Source organism: Microtus oregoni, unplaced genomic scaffold (genome assembly GCF_018167655.1).
Source record: "Microtus oregoni isolate MIOR12 unplaced genomic scaffold, Mior012 000009F_ref0000495, whole genome shotgun sequence".
In the NCBI taxonomy this organism is placed as follows: domain Eukaryota; kingdom Metazoa; phylum Chordata; class Mammalia; order Rodentia; family Cricetidae; genus Microtus; species Microtus oregoni.
In genome coordinates, this window is record NW_024543068.1 from 37,006,053 (window position 1) to 37,018,109 (window position 12,057).

General features: G+C 47.3%; 1 protein-coding gene across 1 annotated transcript; it reads left to right on the forward strand.

The window, feature by feature from the left end:
• Window positions 1–1,547: 1,547 nt before the first annotated feature.
• On the forward strand, window positions 1,548–2,935 carry Nkx2-8 (NK2 homeobox 8). The gene is made up of 2 exons (XM_041657920.1): window positions 1,548–1,695; window positions 2,379–2,935. The coding sequence occupies exons 1-2, from the start codon at window positions 1,548–1,550 to the stop codon at window positions 2,933–2,935; spliced, it is 705 nt and encodes a 234-aa protein (XP_041513854.1).
• Window positions 2,936–12,057: the final 9,122 nt, after the last annotated feature.

The window sequence follows — 12,057 nt, forward strand, 5'->3', positions numbered from 1 at the left end:
CAAGTCCGGGCGTCCCAGCTCCATTTTCCTCTTTGTTTGAGGCCTAGCAGTTGGCCTGTAGTGGGCTAGCCTCCACCCGACCACCCAGCGCGCCTTGCAGCCCAGGGGAACCTCAGGCACGCTTGGTAGGACTGCTCTGGGGAGGGCGCCAGGCTGGATGGAGCCCAGGGCACCGTGTCCTGTCAGGTTCGAATTCAGCCCCAGCAGAGTCAGATTTGCGGGTGTAAGCATCTCTCATCCCTAAAATTTAGAAACTAGATACCCAAAGCATTATCTGGAGGGAAAGAAGCCTCTGAGACTGCAACTGAGCGATAGACTGAAGCCAAAGCAAGGCTGGGGGCCAACAAAATGGGCCAGTTCTTGGCAGCTTCCCGTGCCTTTCACATGGATCATTTTCTCTGTGCAGCTCAGAGACTAGAGGATCTGGGAGGAACCTGGCCACATTTTGGTTTGGGCAGTCCTGGTGCTAATTCTGCCTATCCACCCTTTCTGATGCCAGGTCGGGCAGCTGTGCTGTGGTCTGTTACACTTGCTGCTTACACTGCCCCTTCTTATGCTGCTAGCTTGGAAAGTGGAACTGACTTGGAGGACATGGGGCTGAAAGGCAGAGACGATGTCAGAGTGGCGATGCCACGGAAGCCTGAAAGTTTACAGTAGGCCACTCTAGGAAACAATACTACTCGTGGGTCCTCGAATGGACCTAGTTCTAGGTTCGTGGAACTCGGGCCATAGGGGCCAGGCTGGAACAGTGCGGCCTGTCTTTTGGCTTGGGGAGACAGGCATAGGTCCTGGGCGCTCCCGCAAGCTCCCAGCCCTTTCCGATGGTGTGTGGGGCACCGGGAGATGTGTGAGGAGGACTCCTATGAGCTATAAAACCTTGCGCAAGATAACTAGAAAGACCAGACCACAGGCCACCCTCAGCTCTCCAAGGGGTGCTACCAAAGAGGTGGGGGGAGCGAGCGCGCTCAGAAGTGTTGTAAATAACTTTCCATTCCAGCTAACAAGCTCCGGAATAAAACAAAGAATAATAAGTCGTCTCCCATTTCCAGCGCTATCACCAGGACCAGGCCCCATGTCAGCTCGGGAGGAGGAGGAGGAAGTTGGGGCTCGGTCGCGAGGACCATGGTCACTGTTCGCCACCCAAGATGTTATTCACTGGTAACAATCCCCATTATCTGCCCCTACTTTGGTCTAATCAGACAATCGCTAATGCCAAGGGCTGCTTCCTGCGGCCTCTGGGAGGTAACCCGCGCAAAGGGGAGGGAGCGGGCTGGGCGGGACGGGGGCGGAGATGGCACCTTCCGGACTTGTCCAGGCTTCTGCACTCATTCAGGTGCTTAACACCCTGGACACCCGGACCTCGGCTTTCAAAGCCCACCGAGTGGTGAGAGCCGATTATATAAAGAAGGATTCCTCTGTAGAGGCGCTGGCATCTCTGAAGCCAGCGCATGGCGAGCGCCTCTCACTTCCACCCATAGGAGCTGCGTCCCCAACTGCTCCTGGGTTCCTAGCCTGCCCTGTTCCCCGCCTACTTCCCCTCCCGGGCCATGGCCACCTCAGGACGCCTCGGCTTCACCGTGCGCAGCCTCCTGAATTTACCGGAGCAGGACGCGCAGCCCCGGGTGAGGAGCGAACCTCAGACGTGCGTTTCGCAAGCCGCTGCCTGGCTGGAGTCGGAGCACAGCCACTACCCCTGTGAGTGAGCCAGGACTGCGGTGGGGGACGGAGGGAGAACCCAGACAAGCCTGTGTCCGGTTCAGGGACCCGGAATGGAGATCCCAGCCCAGAGTCTGGCTTAGAGCAAACAGGAGGTTCTGTGGTCCTCAAACCGCCAGGTGGTGCATCTGTGCATCCTGAGAGTATAGCTCTGCACCTAGACTGCTGTGGGAGATGGGGTGTTTTGGTGTCTGGAGATTCCTAAGGGTCAGAATACTTAATACACCTTCCTCTGCCGGTTCTGGTGGCGCAGGCCGGTAGGATTTGCTGAAGGAGGTAGAGGCAGGTGGATCTGGAGTTCGAGGTCAGCCTGGACTACACCTTCCTCTGTGTCCCAGGGTTTTGCAAGCCTTGGCAAAACAGAGGTGTCCAGTATTGATGACCCAGCTTGTGGGAAACTGGTTTGCCCACTAGGCTACTGGGACCCCAAGGTGGTTTCTCTGGGGCATCATCTCAGGCTTGGTAATTTCTCTTTGTAGTATGGGTGAGATCATAGGAGTAGGAGATGTGGGTACCCAGATGTGAACCCAGCAAAAGGAAATGGTCTCAAATCCCCGTGCAAGGGAGCTGGGGCTCCAGCTGGAGTCTCGCTTGGGAGGTAGGTCCCAGACAGTCGCACAGGCCAGCCTCTCACCAAGCCATGTCTGTTTTGTGGTTCCTAGCCTCAGATGAGAGTGGCCTGGAGACAAGCCCGGCAGAGCCGTCGCAGCTCGCTTCCTTCCGGCCGGCATCTCCAGGCTCCGACACGGAGAAGAGGAGGAAGCGGCGGGTGCTGTTCTCCAAGGCCCAGACCTTGGAATTGGAGCGGCGCTTCCGACAGCAGCGCTACCTGTCTGCGCCAGAGCGAGAACAGCTGGCTCGACTCCTGCGCCTCACGCCCACGCAGGTCAAGATCTGGTTCCAGAACCATCGCTACAAGCTGAAGCGTGGGCGAGCGCCAGGGGCCACCGAGTCGTCGGATCTGGCAGCACTAGCTGATCCGCACGCTGCTCCCAGCCTGCTGCACCGCGTGATGGTACCGGTGCTAGTGCATGACGGGCCACCGTGCAGTGGCAGGGGTGCGGGGACCGCTGCGGTGGCCCAGGACAAGTGTAGCGCACGCCCGGCCACCGCTTGCTCAATGCCAGGCTATGCTGCCTTTGGGCCAGGCTCGGCACTGGGCCTCTTCCCTGCCTACCAGCACTTAGCACCCCCAACTCTGGTCTCCTGGAACTGGTGAGAGACTGACTGGAGTCACCCTGGACTTGGGACACTGCTGTTCAGCAGGTCTCAGTAAAGTTACGGCCAACGCCTGAAAGTGAGCAGGTTGTCCTTGAGGGAGCAAGCTCTTCCTGACTCCTGGGTCCCTGGCAGGTCCCAATGAGCAGTCGCAAACACACACACACACACACACACACACACACACACACGCAGCAGTCTTTCGCCAAGACTCACTGTTGTTCTCGCATGGCAAACCCCAAAACTAGAATTTATTTCTTGAGCCTTATTTGTATATTTTTAAATAGCGATTTGTATGAAGCAACTTATTTTTTAAAGGAAATAGAGTATTTTCCCCTTGATTTGTGGGTGCTAGAATGGAATGTGGAGGTTTGGGTCCCTGGCGCTCCTGCCACTAAAGGAATGGGGATTGGTTTTCCTTGACTGGGGTTGGGAGAACCCGCGGGCTCCTAGCCCTTTACACTGAGGTTCACCACCGCTATGTTGTATGTCAGACTGAAGTCCCAACAAGGCTTTGGGAAGGAAAGGAAATGGACTTGGTCTGAGACAAATCTGGGGAGTGGGGTCTCTGCTCAAGAGGGAAGCTGGTGATTCTTTAGGCTCTGGTTCAATGTGAATCCCGCCCTCCAGGGATTGTGGAGCACCAAGGAACTTGGAACCTACAGTCAAGCTCACAGTCTTCAATGTGCTGTCATTTCCTGCCTTCTCAAATGACACCTGGCAGTGGAGGGACAGGATAGGAAGAGTAGTGAAGATATAAAAACCAACACCCTGACTGGTGCTGGGCGCTACTTCGGAGCGACCCTGGGAAAAGAGGAAGGCGTGGGAGATTTAGCAATGCCATGTTGGGGGAGTCGGCTGGTAGGAGTCCCTCAGCAGTGCCCACACTGAGGAATCACCTCTTTTCCACACCTCAGTTTGCACCTGCTCTTAGCCTGAGAGTTAAAGAGGCAGGGGCCTCCAGTGCAGGCAGTCGCTTTCCTGGAAGCAGCAAGCAGCGGTGACTCCTTATTTCTGGGTACCCACTTCAGAAAGAGAACATGGACAAGGCCCCTGCTGAGGTCTACAGAACAGGCATTGGGCTTGTTAAGGGTCCTAGCTTTCTTGTCTAAAGAGGAAGAGGAGGAAGAGAGAATGTTGTCACCTGAGATGGGGGGTGGACAGTATGTTTGGGTCTCAGCTGCCTGCCACCTTGTCTTCCATATGGATGCAGCTATCTTAGAAGAATCTCCATCCTTAAACCTTCTTTTGTGTTGGATTTTGAAAAAGGCATTGTCAGGCCTAAAAAGGACCTAGACAAAATCCGCACTGTCTCAATTCAGATCTCTGTTTAATCAGTTTCTGGAAACAATGTAGTGGGTGTTAGGCCAGACAATAGCATCTTTTTAAACCTTGTGGCCTTCAGGAAGACAAAGGGCTTGAATTTTATGGGCTTACAACTTCAATTAGAGCAGTGCCAATGTGCGTGGGAGATTATCAAATTTGTATCATAAAACCCCTTTCTAACAAATGATTAGTAGGGAAAGAGCCCCAACGTTGTAAGACATACATTGGGACCTAGCAGGAGCTTCCCGGCTAGAGTTGGCAGAGCAGATGCGAAGAGATGAAGGGATTTCTGAGGATGGTCTGAGTTGGGATTGGTAGCTGTGGTCAGCTGGCTGTGCACTGGGCTCCTCTATGCTCTTCCTTCATGAACTGGTGGAGGAAAAAAAAATCAACGGCTTCGGTTCACTAGCTGGTGCCTAGGACAAGCTCCTTAACGTCCTCAGGAGAAAGTTAAGAAGAAAACGCCTCCTGCTTAGCCAAATGTGTGAAGTGGAGAGGGCCTATTAATGTGAGGTCTCCAGAACAATGTGGTTGTGTCTGTGGGGAGACTGAGAACCAGTAAGGTTTTGGGGGAAAGCGTATTTACAACCAAATTCATCATGGTCCTACACGATGAGCCAAATTAGAGTCACAGCAAGATGGTTAGAGTCACAGCGGGATGCTCCCAGTGTGAGCCAATTGTGCTCTGAGCAGGAAGGGGACGGTGGTGTAGGCAGCCAGGGCACACAGGGTTAGTTTTAACTCTGCATTCTTTTACTGGTGACTGGAAAGGCCTTCCTTTAGAAATAAAAGACCTCATGGGAAAGCGCAAAATACACTCTCATCACACCGACCCACTGTGTTATGCTGTCCGAATCTACCATAAGATGGCAAACTGTCCAGTTTCCTTTGTGACCCAAAAGGTCAATCCTCCTCGGTTCTGACAAAAGCCAAATCGGAGTCCTGTGTCTGCCAGCAGCTGTGAAAACAGTCAGGGGCTCCCTCTCCAGAGCTAAGTGTTTCAATCCTGCCACTCACCACCAACATCGCACGCCAGATTCACACCCAGAAAACCGGTAGCGAAATTTGCTGTGTTTCCAGGAACATTCACAGCTAATCTCACAGAAACCTTAGACACACACACACACATGCAGGCACGAATGCACGCACACACTAACACAGACCAGGTTGAGGAAGGGGCAAAACGTTGTGTTATAGATAAGAAACCAGCACAAAGTAACTCCAAACCTGAAAGGCTCTACTATTGTCTTTAGCTTAGTTCATATTTAGCCACACCCTCCAAGCTTCCCTTCAGAGGACAATTGTCACCTAGAATAGATCATGCAGCCACCATACATATGAACAGACAGCAAGAGCAAGCTGGAAGCACTTTATACAGGCCACGGTCACTCTAGAAGCTGCTTGGAGTCCAGCAGCTTGCTAACACATACTAATATCCCTCGTATGCCAGTGGATAGACCAAGGTTTTTCACATATAACACATTCAATCCTCAAGAGATAATACTGCCAGCCCCACTTCCATATGTGGCATCTTAAGGTCAAAGTAGTTAGTCTAGGGGTAAGTGGTAGGCTGAGACCTTTAGATCTCGGGGAACGTGTGTGTGTGTGTGTTATGTAAATGTGTACATGTAGGTATGAGGATGTTCAGTGTGTGTGTGTGCATGCAGACGCCAGGGGTTGATGCTGAGTGTCATCTTCAATTGTTTCTACCTAGCTTTATGAGACAGAGTTTCTCACTGAACATGGAACTCCCTGATTCAACTAGATTTGGTGACAAGAAACCCCAGGAATCTCCCCGTAATCACTCATCCATAACAAGCAGCTTTAAAGGTTGAAGCATCTCCCCAGCCCTTGCCTCTAGATATTACACTTTTAATCACGTGATAGTAATTAGTTTGCAGTCTCGGTCTTTTTTGTTTTATGATTTTCTTTTTTTCACACCTTTTATTAAATTTATTTATTTACTAAAATAATCCAAAAGGGAGTTGTTTTATGATTTTCATTCAACAGTCTTGTTTACCTTTCTCACAGATGCTTTCTTAAACACGTGTTCTTCCTTCCTTTCATTTTTTCCTTCTTTCTTTGGTTTTCCGAGACAGTGTTTCTCTGTGTAGCCCTGACTGTCCTGGAACTTGCTCTATAGGCTAGATTGACCTAGAGCTCAGAAACTCATCTACCTTTGTCTCCCAAGTACTGGAACTAAAGTCGTGTACCCCTTCCCCACACCCAGCTAAAGATATATTCTTCAGCATCTTTCTGCCTCTCTGTTTTGTGCCCACCCAGCCCCATCTCTCAAACCTCCAGTCTCTGTCTTTCCTCTGGGCTTGTCAGTGTTCATTCTTGTCTTGCTGTCAGTGACACACAGCTCTTGTGCAGGTCACAGTATCAACCCACCATTCTCCTTCCAGCAAAACATCTGTTGCCGCAGCCTTGACACCAATTGTATACTCGGTGTTCAGTGGAGTTGTTGCTGACTCTGAGAAACCTCCTTCAGTGGTTCCCAACCCCCATGCAGGATCCCTGTGGAGCTGTGTGTCTCTGACTTTCTTAGCCCTTTTCTAGGTCTCCAATTTAATCTTTATTATTAAATGTCATCCTCTAAACGTTTCCTCGCTGTCGTTCCATTGTAAACATTTTCACTTCATCTCACTTAAATCTCTTCCTGGTGGAGATTGCAATTTTCACTTCAATTTTCTCTCCTTGTTGTTCAGGAGATCTTACATCTCAGCACATCTCTTGTCTGGCCAATTTAGCACTTTAGTATCTTAGGTAATGTGCTGCTGAAGGGTTAGACGGAAGTTATTTGAGTCCAGGTTAGCCTACACCTTCCCTTTTAACAATGGGCTTTTAATGTTTATGATTCTCTTGCTTTGGCTGATACAATTCATTAGTCTTTCTGTCTCTCTTCCTAGCCCCTCTTTGTGAGTGTGTGTCTCTCTTTCTCTCCACACACACACACACACACACACACACACACTAAAACAGTTTTGCCTTGTGAATAAGATACACAAACACGTGGCTATAGACTTGTAGATTGAATATTTTGTTAACTGTCTGTCTGCCACGGATGTTTCAATGAACCAGCATATGCAAGTTGGCAGTGGGTATGAATAACAGGCAGTCAAAGTTGCTTTTAGAGGAAGTAGGGCTACTACTACCTCCAGGCACAGCAACTTCTGCAGATGTGACTATCTCGTTTAGCCTTCAGAATCTGACCGAGAAACTGCATTTCCCCAGGACTACTTATATTCCCAGCCATTCTGGAGGTAGAGACTTCTGAAGGCCTCCTTAATTGTTTTCAGAATTCCAATTCTGTAACTGTTCACCCCGCCCCCTTTGATCCCAAAAGTATTTAATATTCTCCTTTCCTCTTACCACGCCTATGGTTCAGTCTGTAAATTCACTGGAGAACTGAACAACGGTCCCTACTAAACTACGTAGTGATGATTTATTTGGTCTTACAGGGAGACCATTGAACATTCCAATGTTCTCTCTACCCCAGCTCCGATCCGTGCATTCAAGTTTAAGGGTTCTTGGGTTTTTCAGTACATAAGCTTTATGCTTATTCAGGAAAAGAAATCATTACAAATTAGAAGTAGAAAGCAGTCTTCTCATTAATAACCTGCCTTATGGACCAATAACAACAACAACAACAAAAACCCTGTAGGTCTTTTTCGAGATTGTGTAATTTCAAAAGCTGCTGCAGCCCCACAACACTTCAGTGGGTAGGATGTGGCTGAAGGGACATCTGAGGGACTGGTCATGCTTAACTTCCTCCTGTATTCTGACTGGGTGGTCCTGTATGAGTAACAGGTTTTCAAATGCTTTTCTTCAGCTGAAAGCTCTGAATTGGGCTCTCTCTCTCTCCTTCTCTTAATACCAATTGCCCTGCCATTCTTCTTCTTCTTCTTTTTCTTCTTTCTTCTGTTCCTCTTTCTCTAGCCTGGGGATTGGATGGGATATTTGGAAGAATTCTCTAGGAAGAAGAACGTAGGCTGTTTGTTTGCAAATTAAACTGTGACAAAGTGCCAAGAAAATCCACTCAAAGGGCCCTTGACTCTCACCTAAGACGCCGTCTTTCTGCTGTGTCCTCCTCTGCAGCCTTGCTGAGGGATAGCGCATTAGGCAGCAATTCCTCCAGCCCTAAAGAAGTCATCAGCTTAGGTTTAAATGACCTCTTGGGAGGTAAAGTCTCAACCAGAGGCAACCCCGAATCACCCTAAGCTCTTGGGATCTGATGCAATCACATAAGCATCCGCACAGATACAACAAAATTCAGATGTAGAATATGAGACACGAAAAGATGAGAAAAATATGAGACGGTGAGCAAAGAACCTGCTGCTTTTGGGGGGAACTGTCTTACTGCCTAATCATGGAAATTGACTCAGAGAGCTGTCTGAATATAGCACCACCAGTGAGTTCCCTGCCAGGGACATTCCATATTAAAGTAAGAGGTAAAGAGGCAGTGTGGCTTTTCTTATTCTTTACATGTATGGGTGGAACATTGCATAGGACCTGTCATCTTATTAATTTGGGGCTGTGTGTGGCAGAGAGTATTAACAAAACATAATAAATATCCTAGATTTTTTTCCAGAAGAAACTACAAATACCTTTCACCTCCTTGTTGTACCTGCTGATTGAAAAAAAAAAAAAGAAATGTATTCGCAGATAATTTATACATGCCTAGCAACAGGATGATCTCAACTTAATAATACATTTTAGAAATGAGTATGATGCATTGTGAATGGGTATGGAGACTTTGAGAGTCTTTTCCTGAATGAGAAAATCACTGATCCATCATCACACTAGTCATTTTGTTTTTCTCCTTCTGAAGATGGCCACATTGTTTTTAACCTAAGATAACACGGGGCACACAGAAATGTTCACACAGGCTGTGTTCCTAAGTCTGGGAGTCTCCACAATGGCATTTGGTTTCTCGTTGACGGTACATGAATCAGAGACTCAGGTAAGGTGAAGTGTAGAGGGAAGATCTCATCTGTCTCACTGTAAACTACAACCACCAAGAGAAAAGGCTGGGACCATGGTGACTTGGAAAGAAGGGTTCCCCTTTATTCCTCAGTTTGCTCTTCTCTGGAGGCTCAAGAGTCATGTGCTGGGATGGCTCTGTCCTTAACAAGGTTAAAAACCAAACCAGGAGCCTAAAGACAAGAATGTTGAGAGAAGCTGCTGCTTCTTCTTCCTTGGCAGGAGTTTGAACGAGACTCCGAGGTTTCTGGGGAGACGCAATAGGTGCGAAACAATTGCATCTCTGAAGGTTCCACAGCCGAAAACCCACAGCCCTGAAGTCTTAGCATATGATGAATTTGAAACTGAGCCTAGAATGCTTTCTGTTACTTTCCAGACCTCTAGTGGGGGGTAAGCTGCAGTTGATGCCACTTTAACTTCTTTCCATAATTGCCAACACAGGGTGCTGCAGCCACTTGGTTTGTAGACTGCAGAGTGAGAAGAAGAAAGTTGCTGGAACACGGTCTCTGGACTCTGAGGAAGAAAGAGCACCCAATCACCCCATCTTCTCAGCAACTAGTGGTGCCTGGAGGCGGTGGCAGCTACAGGAGCCGCTTTATTCTGTGAAAGCACTCTCTTCTCATACAACCCCACACCAACTACATGACTGGCCTCATTTAAGAGGTCTCATTCCCAGCTATGAAAATCAAGAAAATCATTTGTACAGTAAAGGAGGCCATCAACAAAATGCAAAGACAACTTACAGAATAGAAGGAAGCATAAGGGGTGTGTGTGTGTGTGTGTGTGTGTGTGTGCTATCCTAGATATGTGAGAAGCTCATACATCTCAATAGCTGAGCAACAGTAAAACAATAACAACAATAAGCCCATCTAACAAAAGGATTTGAATTGCCATTCTAAAGCAAACACAGATGTTCAACCAGTGCACGAAAAGGTACTCAACATTACTAGCATCAGAGAAATGCAAATCAAAATCACAATAAAATATTAACCTATGCTTATTAGGATGTTGATTTATCAAAAAGAGAAGGGGAGGCAGAGGGATGCTTTGTGGGTGCTTTTCAAGCCTGACAACCTGAGTTTGTTCCCTGGGTTTTTACTTTCTACCATGTGTGATCTTATGCACAGTACAGTGTGTCTTCTGCCGCCTGTACCTACACTGTACTGTGCATAAGATCACACACATACATAAACACACACACGTACACATACATGCATATGTACAAGCAAATGCACACACATTTCACACATATTGAAGAAGTCCTGCCTAGAATAAAACTGTATTATTTTAAACTTATTCTTGAAAGTTTAGAATATGAGAATTAGGACAATTCAAGGGCAAATAACAATAATGTGAAGTACTGACAAATTGAGTTTGCCAGTCTAGTTCTGAGACAAATCCAATATGTACACATATTACGCAGCGTGCAAGACACAAACCCAAAGTCTGCTTTTTAATTTGGAGTCATGATTTGTTTCACCAAGCCTCATCTGGTGAAGTTTATTATGGATGATATAATATATCTGTTCTATTGAATATTTAAATGATATTCTTTGCAGTGGTGTCTACCTTCACCTATAGATCTCCAGGAAATGCTCTTAAATATGGATTGCTGGCTGAAGCGCACCCCCCCCCACATCCTTTTATCCAACTCACTGGTTCTCCTGCCTTTAACTGTTCCCCAAACCTCTGATACCTCCACTTTCCTTCTTACCCAACTCAAGTTCCACAACAAATTGTTTGGACTTCCCTGTCTATACCCTTGACCTTATCATACTCCCTACTTCTTTGGGATTACTATTGTATTAAAATACCTATTAAATTTAGCTTTCTTGCCTCTCTGTCCCTGGACTCAGGCAGTGGTGCATAACTGGAGAAAAATAGGCAATTACATTGACTGGTCTCACTGTCGATTTGTGACCCCTAACTCAAGTTCCAAAGGATCTGACACTCCGTTAGCCGTCTCCAGGCACTGCACACATGTCACATAGAGTCAAAAAGTAAAAGAAACTTCTAAGTTCTTTTCTCAGTCACCCCGACAGTTCTCCTTACCCCTCTCTTGATGAAGTAGGGTCTCAAGTTGTCTAGGCCATCCTCAAACCCATTATGTGGCCGAGGGAGACTTTGCCCTCTCCTGAGGCACATGCACCATGCCGGGCACTTCTGCTATCCTCAGAGACAGAGGAGAGCTAGAACAGTGACCTTAACTGATTCACACCCCCAGGAGCACTGAGGTTGCAAACCCTTAACTTTTCAGTCATGCTTGAGAGGTGCAGAGGTTCCTGATAAAGCAATTAGTTTACACTCACTTAAAAGTTAATGTCACGGAGTGTAATGACTCTTCAGATCCTTTGCCCACTGAAAAGCAGTTCCCTTTTTTATGATCCAATGAATAGTGCTTTATATATTCTGCTCAGAAGCCCTCTCTTCTACGAGATGCGAGTTTTGCAATTACTTCCCCCCAGTCACTTGATTTTTATTTTCTCTGTGACATCTTTCAAATAACATGAAATTTTAATTTTGATGAAGTCCACTGGATTGATAACCCCCTTTTTTATTTGAGCTTCTTGTATGCTAAGAAATCTTTATTAACCCAGGGTCATAAAGAGCTTTTTTTTTTCTGGAAGCTTTATATGTTTATATCTTATATTTAGGTCTATAATTCATTCAATTAATTTTTGTTGGGAAACAAGACTTGAGATTAATTTCTTTCTCTTGACAAACCCAGTTACCTTATCAGCATGTCTTGCTATCCTTTGTGTTCCCAGCTGTTGCCATGGAGAGCATCCCTTTGTTAAAAACGACCCCACT